The sequence below is a fragment of the Crassostrea angulata genome, chromosome 1 (genome assembly GCF_025612915.1).
Source record: "Crassostrea angulata isolate pt1a10 chromosome 1, ASM2561291v2, whole genome shotgun sequence".
Taxonomy (NCBI): domain Eukaryota; kingdom Metazoa; phylum Mollusca; class Bivalvia; order Ostreida; family Ostreidae; genus Magallana; species Magallana angulata.
Genome location: NC_069111.1, coordinates 25,442,497 through 25,462,170, shown reverse-complemented (window position 1 = coordinate 25,462,170; position 19,674 = coordinate 25,442,497). Strand labels below are relative to the sequence as shown.

Sequence of the window (19,674 nt, the reverse complement as noted above, 5' to 3'; positions counted from 1 at the left end):
ATGTATCTTTCAAAATGTTTAATTTGACCAGAATACACAAAAATATATAAATTAATTAATCCTTTATGAAATTAAGGCGAACGGACACAGTGCGAACGGCGTCAAGAGCGAACGGACCTAGGGCGAACGAAAACTAGAGCGAACGGCGTCAAGGGCGAACGCGTTTTAGAGCGAACGAACAGCCAATCATTATATGTAGAATTTTCTGAAATGGGAGGCAATGGGAGGCAAGACTACACGGCTATATGTAAACGTATGTTTATTGGCCAATCAAAAGCTCTCATGCATTATAACAATAATATGATATTATGTCTTTGGAAAGAATGTACAGATCCACATTGCATTCATATGAACAGTTTGATGAATGTTACTTGTTTTACCAATTCCTTACTGCGCACGGTCGACAACTCTGCATTCTGTACAGAACTGCTTTTACATCAACCAATATTGTTTTGCTTGGACACGATCTTTCATCTTAACTAAAGGTACACTTACTGTTTGATTGGGGATATTCTAGAAAAGATACACCGCGTATTCTTACTGAGTTTTCTCACTAAATACTAATTTTTCTGAATAAGCCAAAAAAATATCAGGTCATGGCGTGTCCCTTTCAAAAATTCGTGAATTTTGATGTTGAAACAACGTTATATTTTCATTTGCAACTATATATTTCAAAATTGCTCTCTGACACGAAAAAATATGTTGTTTCAATGCTGAAATGCCTGCTTGTCTCTTAACATTAGTCTTGATATATGAAACTCTGTTGTACATCAGAGACATAACGTTAAGTAACATAAAATGTTTATTCTTCTAAAATGGTAATTTCATCTATCAGTAAAGAATATGTTTTTCATTTCATTAAGAAAGTTTTTTTTAGAGATATATTAGTCTTTTATAACGCCATATGTTGTTTATGTCTCTGTTGTACATACATCATGCAATAACTTTATCATGTGTTGTTTTGATCTTGTTTTTTTAAATTTCAGAGAAAAGATGCTGGTCCCAATTTTTACTCTTAAGATCAATCATCGAGTGAATCCTCATATGGTAACAGTTGGTCGTTACAATGGAAAACACACAGCACTGACATGTGCTACAGCAGCAGGAAAGGTAACTCTAGATATTACTACAAAAATGGGAGAAATTTACACTAGTTATGTGGTATTTTAGCTTCAAACCGTGTGAAATATTCCTGTGTGTATGGTAAAAAAAAATCAAACTTCGGAGTGTTAAATCATACATTCGCGTATTTAATATCCACAAGTGATATTTGACTACAGATAATGTGTACATAACCACCAGCACAAATAATCAATTTTACAGTATATAATGTTCACTGTTTTGTTCACCATTTTAAAACATCCAAGTACATCATATTGTGCAGTGCCAGGTAAATTATTCTGTGTTATTTGGTAAATGTTAAGCAATTTTTGTTCAAACAATTAAATTACTGATTTTCAGGTGTTGATTCACAATCCACACATGAAGACTCAACAAGGGGGGAGACTGGATTCTTCAGCAGATAGTGATGTCAACCTACTGAGTATAAACCAGCAGGTCTCTTCTGTGTGTGCAGGAAGACTTAATCCAAGCGCGACCAATGACATTCTAGCGGTTGGAACACAAACAAACCTTTTGGCGTATGACGTTGATAACAACAGTGACTTATTTTACAAAGACGTAAGATTTGTTTCCTTCATGTAGTAAATGTCTGTTTACTGTAAACACGTAAAATTTTCCCATATTAGCGGGGCCCAGCTATGCAATTTGTTCTTTTCATTATTTTCATACACTTACAAGTCTTCTGTCCATTGAAAAGTTGGGGTTTTTTTTTTCATTTCCTATAGAGAATCAGAAAGCCATATGTCAGATATTAATATCTGCAGAATTGCATTCAGCAAACTTAGGTCTCTCAGGATTGCACAAGTACATTGATATATTTGGTTTTTTTTTATTTCCATACTCCATGTACACAGACACCAGATGGGGCCAATGCTGTGGCCATTGGAGAGTTGGGGGAAATTCCAGGACCTATGGTTATAATGGGAGGCAACTGCTCACTGCAGGGCTATGACTTGGAAGGAAATGAAAACTTCTGGACGGTAGCCATCTTTATTTTAAGATTTAAGAGAAGTTTATTAATAATTGGGGATATATACACTAATAACGCGGTAAGCTGAAAACTGTGTAAAATACCCTGAAGGCCCATCAAAACTTAGGCATGATCAATCATGCATCTATGAATTTAATACCCACTCGTATTGTTTAACCATAGAAAACGCATAATTAACGACTTATTAACTTATACAGTAGTTATAGTGTGTATTGTATAAATACATGTACTAACTGGACTGAGTTTGACTCGTTACTGACCCACATCCATCGGTGTGCAGTGGTTGTTCTTTGGTCTTTGTTATGAAACAAATACCTGTAAAGAAATTAATTTCAATTCTTTGGATTTTGTTCCTAGGTAACTGGTGACAATGTCTGTTCTTTGACACTGCTAGACTTTACAGGAAATGGACAGAATGAGGTAAAAAAAAACAACATGTGATGACATTACAAGAATTTGTCATATATGTACAAAAGTCATCTATGTTCATTTAAAATCATCTACAAAAAGGTTAGGTGATGTAATGTAATTCCCTTTTAAAAAAATTTTAATGATAGTTTTTTAGTGGCAGCAGATATTATATATTATACCATATTATACTTAATGTTCTGTTTATCTTGTCATTACATGTATATGAGGACACTAGTATATATATAAAACCAAAGTAAACACACTTTGAAACATTTTTTAATCAAATTTTATTTTGAATTTTTGAAAAAAATATTTATATATTTTAATTTAATTTCAACAGCTGATAGTTGGTTCTGAGGACTTTGATATTCGGGTTTTCAGGGAAGATGAAATTCTTGCTGAAATGACTGAAACTGAGGTAATCATCTCATTGATTAATCTTTTTAGGTCACCTGAGTCACTCGTTGTGCAATCAGTGTTTTCTACCACCATCGTGTTGTGTTTATATTAATTATTAAACAATTGAACATTTTCAGATTCTTATCCAAAACTTTACCAGTGATATCTTATCTGAATTTACGATTTAATCATGATGATGTCTGACTCAAATTCTCATTTAAGACAAATTGGTTATTTCTTTTTATTTAACATACTGATGTACATTAACAAAAATAAAGTTAATTTTACTTTATGATCAATTCATTAATTTGTTAAATGAAAGATGTATGTGTAAATATAAACAACAAAATGCTTTCTTTGATGATTCTTGCTGGTTATGAAGGTAGCAATCATTGCAGAAAAAAATTTACATAACCCACTAAAATTGATTATTTTTTCTGCAATGATGCCACCTTCATATCCTGCATGAATCACCAAAGAAAGCATTTTATTGTTTAAATGAGTCCTCTACTGGATTGTAATATACTCAGGTGACAGAGAAGATTTTGGGTTCTTGTTTAATCATAGTTTAATTTTTTTTTTTTGGACTTTGTCAAAAAGATTTTAACTTGATACTGTATAGTGCTAATATTCTGTAAATAATTTAACTTGCAGTATGACAGCACATGTTTACAGTTAATTCAAATTTAAATCATTTTGGGGCAGTACATGTCTTCAGACAGACTTAATATTGACCTTTTTATTTTAGGCAATTACTTGTCTGTGTCCAATGAACAACACTCGATTTGGATATGCTTTAGCAAATGGTACAGTTGGCGTGTACGACCGTACATCTAGGTACTGGAGAATTAAGGTATGCAATAAGTAATGTCTGACAATGAAAATTGACAATTGATTGTTAGCTAACATGAGAGAGAGAGGAGAGAGATTAATCCAAAGATATGCTTACAATACTCTGATTAAGAACTGGTTTTGTAAATGTTTAAAAAGAAAATTAAAAACCAAAATGTGCCAATATTTCATAAGATGCTACAAAGATCAGTTCTGGAATTTATTTAATGTACTATCTGAATTTTTCAAGCCTTTAAGCCTAGAAATAAACTACAAAAGATTTATACCGTAGTTTAATTAGGGAACAGATATTTATATTCCATGTATGCAGATATTTTGCTCTTCTAACATGATAAAAAAAAATTAAAATAAAAAAGCTTTGCATTCAATTTGTTTAATTGTGATCAGTTAATTTTTTCAAAATATTTTGTGGTTGTAGTCTAAGAATCAAGCATACACAATCCATAGTTTTGACCTCGATTCTGATGGGGTACCAGAGCTAATCACTGGCTGGAGCAATGGCAAGGTTAGTCAATGCATGTACGACATCAACATGTATGTCATCAACATGTACAACATCAACATGTATGTCATCAACATGTACGACATCAACATGTATGTCATCAACATGTACAACATCAACATGTATGTCATCAACATGTACAACATCAACATGTACGACATCAACATGTACATGAACAACATGTACATCATTAATATGTACTACATTTACATACTCCTCATTATGACTGCCAGGGATAAATAACAGATAATTTATCACAAAGAATAACTAAAACAAAAACACATATATGATTATATAGGATCTCTCATTATTTGCAATGGTATATAGTTTTTATCCAAGTTATGTGTTTTTTATCCGTGAGTCTTTGCAAGGGGATAGAAAACACACAATGAGTTGGATAATCAAAGTACTGAAGTACTGACGGGAGTTGATTTTATCGATCATCATTTATTTTAAAATCAACTTATCTTGCATGGCAATTAGTTTCTAGTCTGTATTTAAATTAAGCACTTTTTTATAATATGAATTTTAATTAGACTTTTCAGACAAGAATTTAGAGAAACCTCATATAAATCATGTGCAATATTTAAAGATAGATTTTAAACTATGTATTAGTAATCGAAACAATTCTAAAAATTGTATGAATCCAAGCACTATTGATATTGAACTCCAGTCTTGTTCAACCAGACACTCAGCTGTCTCCGTCAATCTCCAACAAGCAAGAGAGCCTCTCTGTTTGTCGGAGATTAACGGAGAGAGCCAAGCGTTTGGTTGAACGAGACTATTTAAACTCTGGCATAGGAATACATGAGAATAAAAAAATATCTAAATTGTTTGTATTATATAAAATCTGACTATTTTCAGTGTTTATAGATAAGTTTCCTTGAAAAACAATGCTTCAGCATACATTACATCGAATATTTCTATTAATATATATTCAAGAACTAAGACTTGTCAGCGGTGATGATTTGTGCCTTAGGTCCAAACACTGTTTCACTTTTGGTTTGCCAGAGTAACTGCATAGGAGAGTTGATTAAATTCAACTTCAAAAAATCATACTCCATCGCAAATCATGAGAGATTCTTTTTATCATGTTTTACCTTGTCTTTTGCTAATTAAACCTTAATCTATTCTGTAAAATTATAAATGTGAGCCAGACAACACATTTACTACAAGACATGAACAACTTTAAGCATGCATGGAAAAAAGTTCCTTGAAGGTTAACAAACAAACATTTCATTTTCTTATATATTTTTATCTATTTATGAAAAATATGAAACAGCATTAAATGCTTCACATTTATATAATTATCTATACTTTTCAACTGAATTATTCTGTTTCCTTTTCATTCTATATTGAATTTGATATCCGCCTAAAACTGCATAATGTTTATTATGACATCAGGGGCATAAGAACACACAGTGTAATATCAAAAATTTATTACATGAGTGATTTCCACCGCATATCAAGCTTAACGTGATCAAGTTTTTTATTTCATTGTTTTATCTATAAATTGGTTTACAAATTCATTTTGTACTTAAATGTGCCCACAGATTGATGCTAGGAGTGACAGAACTGGAGAAGTGATATTCAAGGATAATTTTACCAGTGCAGTTGCAGGAATTGTACAGGTATTGTTGTGAATTTAGCAGTGTACATTAAGTCTATATTTTACAATGTCATATTCATAAAGTTTATACTGTGGTTTCATTAATATTCAAGGGTATCAATTTTCGTGGATAAAGTAAAAATCAGTTTCAAGGATACGTAAATTCGAGGCCAATGACCCTATCAATACAAAATGATAACAGAAATTGCATTTCAGTGAACATTAAATTTCGTGGATCAACTTAACAACGAAATCCATGAAAATTGGTATTCAACGAATATTGATGAAACCACATGAGTAATACACTTAAAATCTGGCAATTTATAAAAACTTCAATATATAGACAAACATTTTTGCAACTGCTCAACCTGTGTCAAGTCTGAAAAAGTCCTTTAAAATAAGTTATAGGGTCATTGACTTATTGTCTTGTTTCCTAATAAAAAGTTAAGTTTTGAAGTCACAATTTGCAATTAGTCAATGTTATGTTTTTTTGGCTCATCTAAGGCAATGGTCTGATCAGAACTTGCCTGTTGTTGTCATTTCCTCTTCACATTTCATCTTCTCAAGAACCATTTTGCCAATGAAAAATTATAAAACAAACTTGGCACAACAAGTCTTTGAGTGACAGGTTTTCCAAGTTTGTTCAAATGAAGGCTCAGCTAGGGAGATAATTCAGATAGAATGAAAATTAATAGACCAAGATGTTTAATTCTTATTCTCATGAACCAATGGGCCTGTGATAAAATCTTTTGCACCAGCCTCCTGGTACATGGTAGATTTAAATTTGTTGGAATCAAGACACAAAGACTCCAAGAGGCAGGCTTTAGATAACAGGGGTTCAAAGTAAATCATGTAAATGATAAAAAAAACTCGCTTTTTAGTTTTGGGGGTGGTGTTCAACGAAAAATAGAAATTAAAGGGAAGTTATGTTTGAAAAACATGTAAATATTTGAAATGAATTATGAAAAAAATTATAGAAGAAAACTAAATACAGAGTACTCTGCATAGAATTTTCAAATACATAATCCTTGGTTTGGAAGGGAGAGGGGATGTTGTTCATATTTCAAATTTACATTGAGATATTTGGAGAAAAATATTTTTTGAAACTTTATATTTTCAAAAAATTGAAATTTTAAATGAAGTTGTTTGAGGATATTTCAGATATATTCATGTTATTACTGCTTGGGGTCTGAAAAGGGTCACCTTCAACTTTTGAAATTGAACTGATTTTGAAATGAATATTATTACCGTAAATTTGTTCGGATGAAATTGAGACTCGCCGGTTGACAATGGTTTTCTCGGAGTGTCAATTTCAACAGTTACCCTCCCAAACAGGCACTATTTATTTTATTATACTGAATGTCTTAATTTTAGAGAAAATTTTACTGCTTTTATATAGAAATGAAGTTAATTTTACGGCGAACTGTATGCGCATAATTTACGCACATGTAACAATTCGTTGTGTTACCCGTTGCCAAGTGTGTTGCTAAGGCTAAGGGTAATAGAACGGATTATCAACTGCGCTAAACCAATCAGATTTCAGTATTTAACATGAAAGTATAATAATGTAAAATGGCTGGCACAACACGTTTATAGGACCAAATTATGAGGGCGGATAGCATAAACACTATCTGGTCAATTTTGTTTCAATTTGGCAAAAAGTTAACTTATACGTTATCCTTTCATCGATGAAAATTAAAAGAAAATCATTTGTTTGTAATTTTTTACATATGAAATTGAAAACCCCTATTTTCCTATATATTAATCCTATAAAAAAATTTGAGGATGATTCAGACATGCGACCAAATTTGAGCGCGGCAAGCTTATAAACTATCTGCGCATGGTCAATTTACTTTATATTTTGCACATAGCTTACTCAGAAGTTGACCTGTCACTGTAAAAAAAATAAAAGGAAATCATATGTTTGAAACATTCTCCCCCCCAAGACTCCTTAACAGTAACATCGATAGTATTTCAAATAGCTAATTAGTTAACAAATGAATATACTACCATCAGATGACATCATAGTCAGATTAGCTATGTGGCCTCTTGTAGTAATTGTTTATAAGGGTCAATATTTATTGTGTGATAATCGTACAGGCAGATTACAGACTGGATGGGTCCCAGCAGCTGTTGTGTGTTTCCACAGACGGGGAAGGTTTGTCATTTTGTTATCTCCAGTTCAGTTTGAAATCAAATTCATGATAGTTTGAATAGAATGTACGGTAAATCTATAAGATAGATCGAAGTCTAAGGATAGTGTGGATTTACATCACTATATTGTCCACCAAAAAAAATTACGTTACATAAATTATTATATCTGTATAACTTCTAATGATAGGTAAAGGAAATTTGCAATAAGCATGTTTTATTTTTATTTTATGACTTTAGAAGTGCTCATTGAAACATTGAAGTAAAATTCTACCATGGAAGCTTAAAGTTATTGGATTGTCCATTGAAGGATTAATGTGCAAAATCAATTCTTAGGAAAATTAAAGTTTATCAAATATTAATTGTTAACTTTAAAGAGTTTAAAACAATTCATGATAACCATTTTTAAATTTGTTGAATTCGAGTTCATTTTATCTGTTAATTTATACATGGAATTGTTAAATAATATACCACAGGTCCCACTAATTTTACTATATCCATGATATTCCTTAAAAATTATGTTGGTGTTAATACATGATTATGGAGAAATTCTTATCATTAAGATATTTTCAATTTTTTTAAATCAAAAATGTCTTAAATTTAAATATCTTCTAAATGTTTCATCATCAAGTAAATATATAAAACTAGTTTTGAATTGACTGGGCTGAAGTTAACACTGAAGTCCTCATTTTCATTTGAAATTGCAGTGAAAGGATACAATCCAGCACCAAGAGAGATGAGAGGGAATTTGATGGACTCCAATCTGGAACAGGACACAATCAGAGAATTGGGAATGAGAAAACAGGTTTGTGAATGAGAGGAATATAGTGAATTAACTGGTCCAAATAGTTACACATATGACTTATTTGTATTAGCTAGGCTATTCACTATTCAGGGATCATACAGAAATAGAGTTACAAATTCTAACTATGCAATGTGTGTTTTAAAGTATGGAGGGTCATGGATTCTAGCTGATTTAATCACATTACAAATAAAAAAAACCCATTTCAACCTTTATTACGGTAAACTTTAATCTGCTCATGCTCAATTAACAAAATCAATTTGTACTTGGAATGTTTCTATTAACATAACAGTGTGCATCCAGAAAATTTTTCCATGGAGGTCCAAGGCCTAATTTTCGGAATTTTACAATCATAATTTAATTTAGTTTAATAGATTTTAATTTTCCGGGGGGGGGGGGGGGGGGGGGGGGGGGGGGGGGGGGTCAGAACCCTCCCAGCCCATTCTAGATCTGTGCATGTTATAATACTCATCTTAAAATGGAACTTGATTAAGTCTGCATGATGACTTTGTCGTTTTGTGAATTGTTGAAGCACTTTAAAACTTGATTACTTTTTTTCTGTACTTAGAAATGTGTGCTTTTGGAATAGTAGAACACATTCATAGGTAATATGGTTAGTGGATCCAAATTTGAAAATCTATTTATTCTTTAGGTCAATTTCTTTGGTTCTTTTTTTTTTCTTTTTTTTAAATGTAACTTATCAAATATCAATGCATACCATAATTATTTTGAGGGTTTTCTACCTGCAGAATTTAATGATGGAGTTGAAGAATTATGACCAGAATGAAAAAGCAGGAGTTGTAGCAGCTGCTGCCATGCAAGATGCTATGCAGTCTGGATCTAAATTTTCTGCTGAGCGTCCATTCCCTGTGGGACAGGAATATGACCAGGAGAAAATGGGTGTGATACCAGTATGTATAATTTTGTTCATTGCTATGTGTCAGTACCGTCTGAAGTTGCTGTAAGAGTTTTGAGTTAAAAACTATTATTACTGAAGTTTTAGAATACTATGCATACTAAAGATCAGATAGAGTGGCTGCTGTAATCCTGAAAGTTGACAAGAATGGAATAGGATGCAGGATGCATTAAACATGATCTTAGAAATACAAATTTTAAAAGTTGAATTCTATCCTAGGCTAGCCATCCCACCCTATCCTGCAAAACAAAAATTAATGTCACAATAAATTTACAACATCAATTTTATTTACCATCCAAAGTTAAGCATATTAGAATGATTGTCTAAACAAAAAGATGGGAAGAAATGTGGTTGGTTCATTAATCATAGCATAAGAATACAGTCCCTGTTCAAGTTTTAGGTCTGCTGTGCATATATAATCTAGTTTGTAAATACATTTTATTGCATCATTAAAAATTACCGAATTTTATAGTAAGAAAACAAAGAAATTACCGTAAATGGTCTTGCAATTTGACATATAAATCGAAAAATCTGGAAAACAACTTTATATAGCCTTTCTTTGTTGCCTAATAACAAGGATGTACCATATATCCCTGCCCGATAACTACCGTATATCCCTGCCCGATAACTACCGTATATCCCTGCCCGATAACTACCGTATATCCCTGCCCGATAACTTGCCAAGCAAAATAAGAAATGTAAGTACATGTACACCATAATTACTTACTGTGGAATCATTAAAATCGTGGAGGCCAATTTTTGTGGATTGCTTAAAATTTACGGGTTCGTGGGGACGTAATTTCCCGTATTCTTCTATACCTACAAAAGTAAATATGATTTTATAACCCCAATTTAATAATTCATGGAGGATGTTAATTGTGGATGAGAGCTACCTACCCACGAATTCCACGAAAAATAGAGCCACCACGAAATCTAATGATTCTACAGTATATACTGTATACACGGTTAAAATTTTGCAACGTGTAATTTCGGTCTTCTTTAGTTTCAAACGCTTTTGCCCCATCTTGAATTCACCCAGACACACATGTGTTTAAAGATGGATAACTTAAGACATTGGAATCCGCCCAGTCTTAAATTTGCCTGTAGACAACAAGTGCGAAAGAGGCAAAAATGAAATGGGGTCAAATATTACCTTGTATTCAGTATAGTTATACTTTAAATGATACATAGGTATGTAATGTAAATAAAAGAAAATATTAAAAAAAGCTCTTAAATTGTATGAGTTTTTATTTGCTTTTTAGTATATAATTCATATATTTAATAGAAACAAAAAACATCATCACTTACTTGTTTGTTTAATACAAATAAACTTTGATATATCGAACACTGATATCTCGAATACAAGTGATATGTCGATTTGATTTGTAAGTCCCAGCCACTTATTTTTAAGTATTTCACCCTCAATATTTCGAATACTCGGATATCTCAAACTATTTAAACAGTCCCATCTAGTTTGAGATAACGAAATTTGACTGTATTGTAATTTTGTACACCCTTTGCAACATTTAACATTATCAATACATACCGGTATTTAATAAGTAAAGTTACACTGATCTAAAAAAAATTTGCATTACCGGTAATCAAACAGTTGGTTAAATCATTTTTTTCTTTTAAATATCATTTCATAAATAAATTATATATCTTTATTCCTAATTATGGATGGGATAGGATAGCTAGGATAGGATAAGATAGAGAGCATGGATGCAGGATATTGGATAGAAATAGGATTGTTAAATGTCAACTTTTAGGATGGCAGCACTATATGTACACAACTTTAATATGGTTATTTTGAAACAGAAATTTTTTAAATTCATTCCCTGTTGCTTTTGTTGTGTAAAGAATTTACCTTATTTATATGTAATGAATGCTTGACTTGTTTTTAAGGCAGCAACCCAGTTGCAGACAACTCTGACTGTAAATCCAGGTGATGATACCAAAGCTGTAAGTTGCTTGTAGTGGGTTTACTATTCCATGTAGCATGAATTAAAACTTTCATATACAGTAAAACACGCTTATAACGAAGTGCCAGGGACATGCGATTTTACTTCGTCATAAGCGAAATTCGTTATATCCGTCAAGTTTACAATATGTAATAAAGTCTCGGGGAAAAAAAATCACTTCGCTGTAAGCATCAATTCATTATAAGCATGTTCGCTATAACCGTGTACTGAAGAGCCCGGTAGGGCGAAAGCGCTATAGTTGTTTGAGCATTGGACTTATTTTTGTGTGTGTGTGTGTGTGTGTGTATATATATATATATATATATATATATATATATATATATATATTTCATTTGGGAAAAAATAAATGGTTTGTATATATGTTTGTGGCATAAATTTATGAACTTATTTCTCTTTTATATAGCCACATGTGGAACTTTTCATTGGAACTACAAATGGTATGTTTCAATTTTGAAATTGATTAAAATTATAATTACATAACTGACAGATTAAAATGATACTTCTGAATAATTTAAGCTCATTTAATGAAAAAAAACCACCACATCTTCATTTTTAATCAGGCTAATTTTAATAATTTAATCAACAGACACAATGGTTCGTGCAGCATTGATTTTTGCTGAAGGAATCTTTGAAGGAGAGAGCCATGTCATGTAAGAAATTTTAAAAGTGTATTTAAAGAAATCTGACATTTTGAAATGATTTTGTTAATGCATCTTGATGTTGCTTTGTATTCCCATGTATTTCACTCCTGCTAAGCATTTGGTCCTTTTACATATGATGCCCCTTGTTTTTATAAATTGAATAATTCCTTTTTTAGTGAAAAAATGTATGAAATATTCCATAGTATATTTTTGGTACATGTGATATTTCAGAAGAAATTTACACTGTAAGTAAAGGTAAACAAGAGAATATTTTGTTCTGATTTAAAGACATCCACATCCAAATGCGCTGTCTAACTGTGTACGAGTGCCGATCATCCCACCTAAAGACGTTCCTGTTGATCTACACATCAAAGCTTTCATTGGTTACAAGTCAAGGTGAGCAATTTCACTGAAACATATAACATACGTTTTTAAAAAATATTACCCTGCTACATTAAATGTACAGTTGACCTTCCATATCATGAACATCAATATTTTGAGTACTGCGGTGCAATGTATTGATATATTAAGGTGCGTTGGACATTCTGAACACTGTTTCTTTATATGTATTTTAAAATCACAAATCCACTTATGGATACTTGGTTGCATTTAGTTCCAAATAATGATGCTTCAATATTCCACATTTTCATCTTTGTATATTTTGTATTTTACATTTTTCAGAGATATAAATTTTACAATAAAAATAATTCATTTCTATTATCCTAGCATGCAATTCCATGTCTTTGAGTTGACTCGACAGCTTCCAAGATTCTCCATGTATGCTCCATGTCGCAAAGACTGCCCCGAACCAAAAAGTAGCTGTACTTTTCAGATCAACGAGAGAATGCAAAGGGTAATAGCACATTCATAACACAGTCACGTAATAAGTGAAGAAGGATTCGGTAAACAATATCAGAATTCCTTAAAGAACTGGATGTTTTCAAGTTTTTCACTTTTTAAAATTCAGATCACTGTAGAAGTATCTCATTTAGCATGTGCATTATTAAGGCATAAACGGATGATTTTACAATTAAGGGAAGATATTATATGTATCTATCCATACAATATATGTTTTTGAAATTTAGTAGATTTAAAAGGAATTAGCAGAAGCTAGCTGCTTTCCTCTAAAAAAGAGATTACAAAAATGCTTGTCTGTACTGTATAATGATAAAATCTTACGGATTTTTTTTTATACTCATAGGTTCTATTATGGATCAACCAGAGTTTCCTCTTACAAGATGACATTGATGCAGAGGGGAGTCTGAATGTGGCATTTATGTCTTTGAGAGGATCTGGACCTTTGTTTCTGAAAATGGAACCCCAGGGTTTGGTAAAAATGCATCATTTAATAGTACTTATAATATTGTAATCAAACAAATACTGTATACATGCAGGAAAAATATTTGCCCTCATTTTATTTTTGCCTCTTTTGCCCGTATTGATAGCAGGCGAAGTTAAAAGTGCATGGGCGAATTCCAATGTCTAAAATTATCGCTCTTAAACACAACTTTGTTTGGGCGAATTCAAGTCAGAGTGAAACAGTTTGCAAGTGAAAAGGGCAAAAATAACAACATGGGGCAAAAATAACCCACTATACATTAATCAAAGTTTAATTACTTTAAAGTGTTAACTTATATCTTTAGGTTTTTTTACAATAAAAATTGCAATTCATAACTATGATTTTGCTGTTACATTACATGTACTACATTGTAACAATCATTCTGTATTGTTTCTTTGATGTGAAAATTCAATTTAGAAAAAAAAATATACATTGATAAATCATAAATTATAAAAATAATGATGTATAATGTTCTGTAAATTAATTTTAAAGCACATATACCATGTATAAATACAATTAACATCAAATATATAAGTGTTAAGATTTGAATGAACAACATGAACTGACTCTCAAAAACTATACTCGTCTGGTACATAATATTGTCAGAAATGTTAGCATCATGGTACCCATGCTTGTACTTTTCAGTGAGCTAAATTAAGTTAAATCTTGCTAAAATTATTGTTATAAATCTAAAATTGACCCTATATACTAAGTACATAGGTGTCAATTAAGATTATAAAATCTAAAACGAGAACACTATCATATAGTCTATGAATTTCATTTAAATTGAAGATGACAATCAAGACGGATGATATGGACTTGGCTGGAGATGTGATTCAGGCCCTGTGCCAGTTCTTGAACATAGATGACATGCAGGTCTCTGCAGACTTCCCTGATGAGATGGAGAAGTTAAGAAGCATCCTCGTCAAGGTAATTAGAACAGTCTTCTGGGATCCTCATTTACATGTAGTTCTAATTAGTGCATTTTCCCCTGGAGTATTTCACGTCACGAGGGGATGCTTAGCTTTGTGGTGCCCTTGTTTTTATTAGATTGGGAATTAATTTTACAATACCAGTATATTACTATATAGCTGAAAAAAAATTAATTAGATTAAAGTATTCAATTACTAAACTCGATCTTCTTAATGAAAATGAAATTAAAGTTGATCAATGCTTGAACAAAAATATAAGATCAGAATAATATATACGGTATTGCAGCTTAATCAAAAAGAAAAACATGACAGTAAACATATATACCCCAATGAACACGTGGGTATTACATGTACTTGTTGACAGACTCAACACCATTCATGAAGTTGCATCATGCACACCTAAGGGTTCCCTTTATTTAATTCAGTGGGACAATACACTATAGCAATGATTTTTAGTTCACCTAAGCTAGTAGATTCAAAATTGGGTATGGATGGGCCACATTGGGGATCAAATTTTAAATAGGAAAACATTTTAATTCACAAAGACTGAAATGTTATACCATAAGCTTTGACTTATATGCAAGCATTTTGAAAAATTGCTGATTTTTTAAATTGGTTACACTTTGGCCCCTTGGTGATTCTTGGACCTCACAAGGGGCTCAGAGTTTGATGTAGGATTTTATCCTATATATAAACAATTGATTAGGATCTTATTGAAAACTGCAATGCTCAATATGTGATGTGACTATAAAATCATCCTGTTAGAAAAGGGATATGGCTATAAACATAAGAATATCCAAGTGGAAAATGGATTTTTATTTATATAGGATCTACATGTATTATAATACATTGTCCAGATATTTTGTATTATGACACCATTAAGCTGATTTTATCATGCCTATTGTTGCTCAGGTGGATGATGTGGCCCATGGGCCTCCTGTTTGTAGTATGTAAGCCCAAAATTAATACAGTAGGAAAAAAATAAGATGCCATAAAGGAAAAAATTGTCTCTATATTCCGTATGTGGAGCTACATGTAAAATCGTTGGTAATTTTCTAAATGGGAATGACGATTATAAAGCATGCATACTTGTATTTATTCCTAACATGTGATTTGTACATGTTTTGTTATGCGTTAAGTTACATGTATGAACTATGTATAAAGTTTGATCTGATTGCCTCTGCCATTGTTTGTGTCAGGTGGATGAGTACCATGCTGTGCGACAGAAGCTCACTGCTGAAATGGCTGACCATTCCAATCTAATCAGGAGCATGGTTGTGCGGGCAGAAGACGCAAGACTAATGGGGGACATGTAAGTTATAGCAGACACATACTACACATACTCGGAATAGTTATTTCATGTAATTTCACTGTTGCTTGAGATTTTATTGAATGCACATCAATGCCACACGATGAGGATCGATGATTAGTATTCTGCTTAAGGTACCTCACTACATCATCAAGGCATATACTTTTTATGACACTACGTCACAAGATGGTGATTTTTTAGTTGAATAGTTTAATCAGTGGTTAAAGTACCGGTAGCGGGCTTGTAAACTGCAGATCATGATTTTGAATCTGCCTTGGGCTTTTGTTCAAATTAGTTGACACATTTTTAGCTCACCGGGACGAAGTTTAGGGTAGCTTATGCTATACCCCCGGTGTCGGCGGTGGCGTCAGTGTTCGGACCTGGTTAAAGTTTTTGTTGCAGGTCCAGTATCTAAGTTATTACTTGTCCTATCTTCACCAAACTTGCATGGATGATGCATCTGGACCTACTTATGGACTTGAAAGACTTAGATGCTGAATCTGGGCCATGAATTTCAGATGCTGGAGGAGGTTAAGGTTTCTGGAGCATGTTAAAATTTTTCATGCAGGTGCCCTTAAATAGCAATTTCTAAGTTACTACTGGTCCTAACTTCACCAAACTTGCATGGCTAGTGCGTCTTATGATACTGATGCACCCAACAGGCTTGAATGCCGAATCTGAGGTGAAGGTTTCGGATGCTGTAGAAGGTTAAAGTTTTTAGAGCTGGTTAAAGTTTCTGGAGCAGGTGCCCTCTAATGATTATATCTCAGTTATTACTGGTCCTAACTTCATAAACTTCATAACTTCATAAAGGTGATGCCTCGTCTCATTGAGCTTTGTAATCAGTGATTACCTATGTTTTGGAAATATACACTAAACAATTTTTTTTCCACAATTGCATATTTTTTCATCTGTTTGACCTCTATACTTCTTATATACATCATTATATAATTCATAATCAAATGCAAGTTATTTTCTGACAATTTGAGAAACAATTTTAAGGTGTGGTCAGCCACCCCAAAGCAGAAGTTTTTGAAGTTAAGGAGAATGCATTTAGTACTTACAGGTACCAACTGCTTTGGATTGCACACACTGTTTGAAAAATGGGTTATTTGGTCTTAATTCTTTTACTAGACTTTAGATTTATTTGTGCTTAAATTGTCTATATTAAAGTATTGAATGATTTAAATTATTTTTGACGTCATCGTGTCAATAACTATCGTCAGGTGAGCAGACATATTGAATAACGCGCGTTATGATAATTTGTCTGCTCAACTGACGGCAGTTATTGACACGACGACGTCAAAAATAGATCCTTTAATGCTTATATTTACATTCCCTTACTAATGAAATCAATATTTACTTGAATAAATCAATTCAAATTGCGATCACGGAGGGAGTAAATTAGTAACAGCAAGAACAGCTGTTTTATAAAACCAGTTTAAATTGGTTATCACAAAGACTGTTGAGTTGAGATCAAGACAATGAAAATGTAATCCATGAAAAATAACTCTTGAAATTTTGCTTATAAAATAAAATGAACTTTTTTGTTGAATAATTGTAAAACGTGGTGTTTTGACAATATTTATGAAATATATTTTTTAACCGATAACAAAAAAATCACTGTTTGGGAACTATTTATGTAAATTATATGTAAATTAATACACAGTGATTAGTTGTTGCATTTAGAGGCATTTATAGATCACGGCCAGAATTTAATGGAAAAACACAGTAGAATGTAAATGTATACACATGTTACAATTTGTAGGAAAAACATGAGAAGAGGATACTCTGAGCTGTACAACATGAACCGAGACTTGATCAATGGCTACACGATCCGTTGTAGCAACCATCAGGAACTGTTGGCCTGCTTGAAACAGCTCAATCAAGTGATACAAAAAGCTGGCAGACTAAGAGGTAAAACTTGAAAGACTCCTCAGTATTCACCTTATTATGTTGATGATAACAAAAACGTATACATGTGTATATATTATCATATATATATATATATATGATGCAATAGTAATTTAGAAAATCATTTTAGTCAATGCAAAAATTTTTTAATATTGATTATGATTTGTACATTTTATATTTGAACAAACTTAATATGATAAGTTTTTACTCAATACATGTATTGTAACAGTTTTATATATTGTTAGTTGTGAATATCATAATTATAGCAATTAATTACATTTTGAAATACAAAGAAGAAATGATTTAAGAAAAACGCTATTATAAAATTGATTTAAACATATACTGTATGTGTCCGGTAAGTGACTGTCATGCAGACATAGGGACAATTAATGCCCAAAATGTTTATTCATTAATATCGTAATTCTCCTACAGACAATCAGATAAATGTCTTTTAAAACAAGGTCGTTCTTTTTTATTCCAGTTGGAAAATACAAAACTCAGGTAATCTCTGCATGCAGAGCGGCCATTAAAAGTAATAACGTCAGTGCTTTGTTTAAAATCATGAAAACTGGTGCATCATAGAAGTTCATTCTCACTGGAAATTGGGAGAAGTAACCATTTCAAGTCCTCTATGTGGGACAAACTGGCATCACCATGGAACCATTGGTCGCTTAGTTGATCCAGTCTCCTCTGTACTCATTGTTAAAATCCAGAAAAGTGAATTGTGATTTCATTGGAAGAGTGCTGCTTTCTTATTGTATTATTCATCTACGATTTATTGTCATTAATGCTGACCAATGATACATGTATGTATTCATATGACATCTAAAGCAAAATTATAACAATTTTTGCAGTCATATGAATTGTTAAGTTTATTTACTTTGAATTGTAACAGAGAGGACTATATATGAAGTTAATTCTGTTGACATTTGAACTAGATGAATAACTGATCAAATATGAGTGGTTATTTGTATGATGGTTCAACTTTTTTTTCTCTGCATGCATACACAGACAGTTTGATATGTAAGGTACACTCTTCCAAAACAGAGGGGTTTCTTTAGTGATGTTTATGAAGCATAATTAATGGAATATTTCTTACATGTAATTACCATATAATTTGTACAGTGATATGATATGTTTGTTTGATTTTATTGTTTCAAGTCAATTCTTGTATTTATTTATTTCTTCTGTACATTGTGTATATACAATTATTATATACTATTAGTAAAATGAAAATGTTCCACAATTGTGCAGTAACTAATTAAGATGAACAATTTTTTTTTTACATAATCATTAAGTTATTCATTCATAGACTCATGGACTATATGAGAGGCTTTATAAATTATCATTGTTGTACAATTAACTGTCTGACCTGCAGGTAGTTCTTTTCCTTTCATTTACAGGATTATGAGTATCGGTATGTTATTAATAATTAATTTCACTAAAGAGTGAGAACTGATTCTAAATTAAAATTTGTAAACCGTTGTCCGGGTTATAAATTGAAGACAAACAAAAATTCTCTTCAAAATCTTGTTTTAAAGAGTGCAAATGATCTTAGTTTATAAGGCACTGTTTGGTTTGCACATAGATATAATAATAGAAATTTCTCCATAATATCAAAAATTTACCTGTATTGCAGGTACTCTTTAAAGCAGGTAATAATAGCCACTGAAGCAAGGTGATTTTTCTCTATCAACAAATAGGTTTAATATTTCAGTAATTCGAATATTGATATCAGAAAATAATTCTTGATATCAAAAAATAGATTTCCTGATATCAGATTTCAGAAATTCATTTGCTAT

At 31.9% G+C, this 19,674-nt stretch overlaps 1 protein-coding gene across 1 annotated transcript; it reads left to right on the top strand.

The window, feature by feature from the left end:
* The first annotated feature begins 381 nt into the window (after positions 1-381).
* On the top strand, positions 382-19,357 carry LOC128157231 (Bardet-Biedl syndrome 2 protein homolog). Its single transcript, XM_052819692.1, has 22 exons — positions 382-485; positions 987-1,110; positions 1,462-1,680; positions 1,977-2,102; positions 2,471-2,533; positions 2,865-2,942; positions 3,672-3,776; positions 4,194-4,280; positions 5,831-5,908; positions 7,987-8,044; positions 8,745-8,842; positions 9,589-9,750; positions 11,661-11,717; positions 12,141-12,174; positions 12,324-12,387; positions 12,667-12,774; positions 13,105-13,231; positions 13,580-13,708; positions 14,510-14,647; positions 15,849-15,961; positions 17,727-17,875; positions 18,354-19,357. The coding sequence occupies exons 2-22, from the start codon at positions 994-996 to the stop codon at positions 18,452-18,454; spliced, it is 2,211 nt and encodes a 736-aa protein (XP_052675652.1). The 5' UTR covers positions 382-485; positions 987-993; the 3' UTR covers positions 18,455-19,357.
* Positions 19,358-19,674: the final 317 nt, after the last annotated feature.

Bases quoted from the DNA above. Each gene is read 5' to 3' on its own strand.
- LOC128157231 (XM_052819692.1), top strand. From the start codon at position 994: ATGCTGGTCCCAATTTTTACTCTTAAGATCAATCATCGAGTGAATCCT. The intron at 9,751-11,660 runs GTATGTATAATT...CTTGTTTTTAAG, and splicing joins AGAAAATGGGTGTGATACCA to GCAGCAACCCAGTTGCAGAC. The intron at 11,718-12,140 runs GTAAGTTGCTTG...TCTTTTATATAG, and splicing joins CAGGTGATGATACCAAAGCT to CCACATGTGGAACTTTTCAT.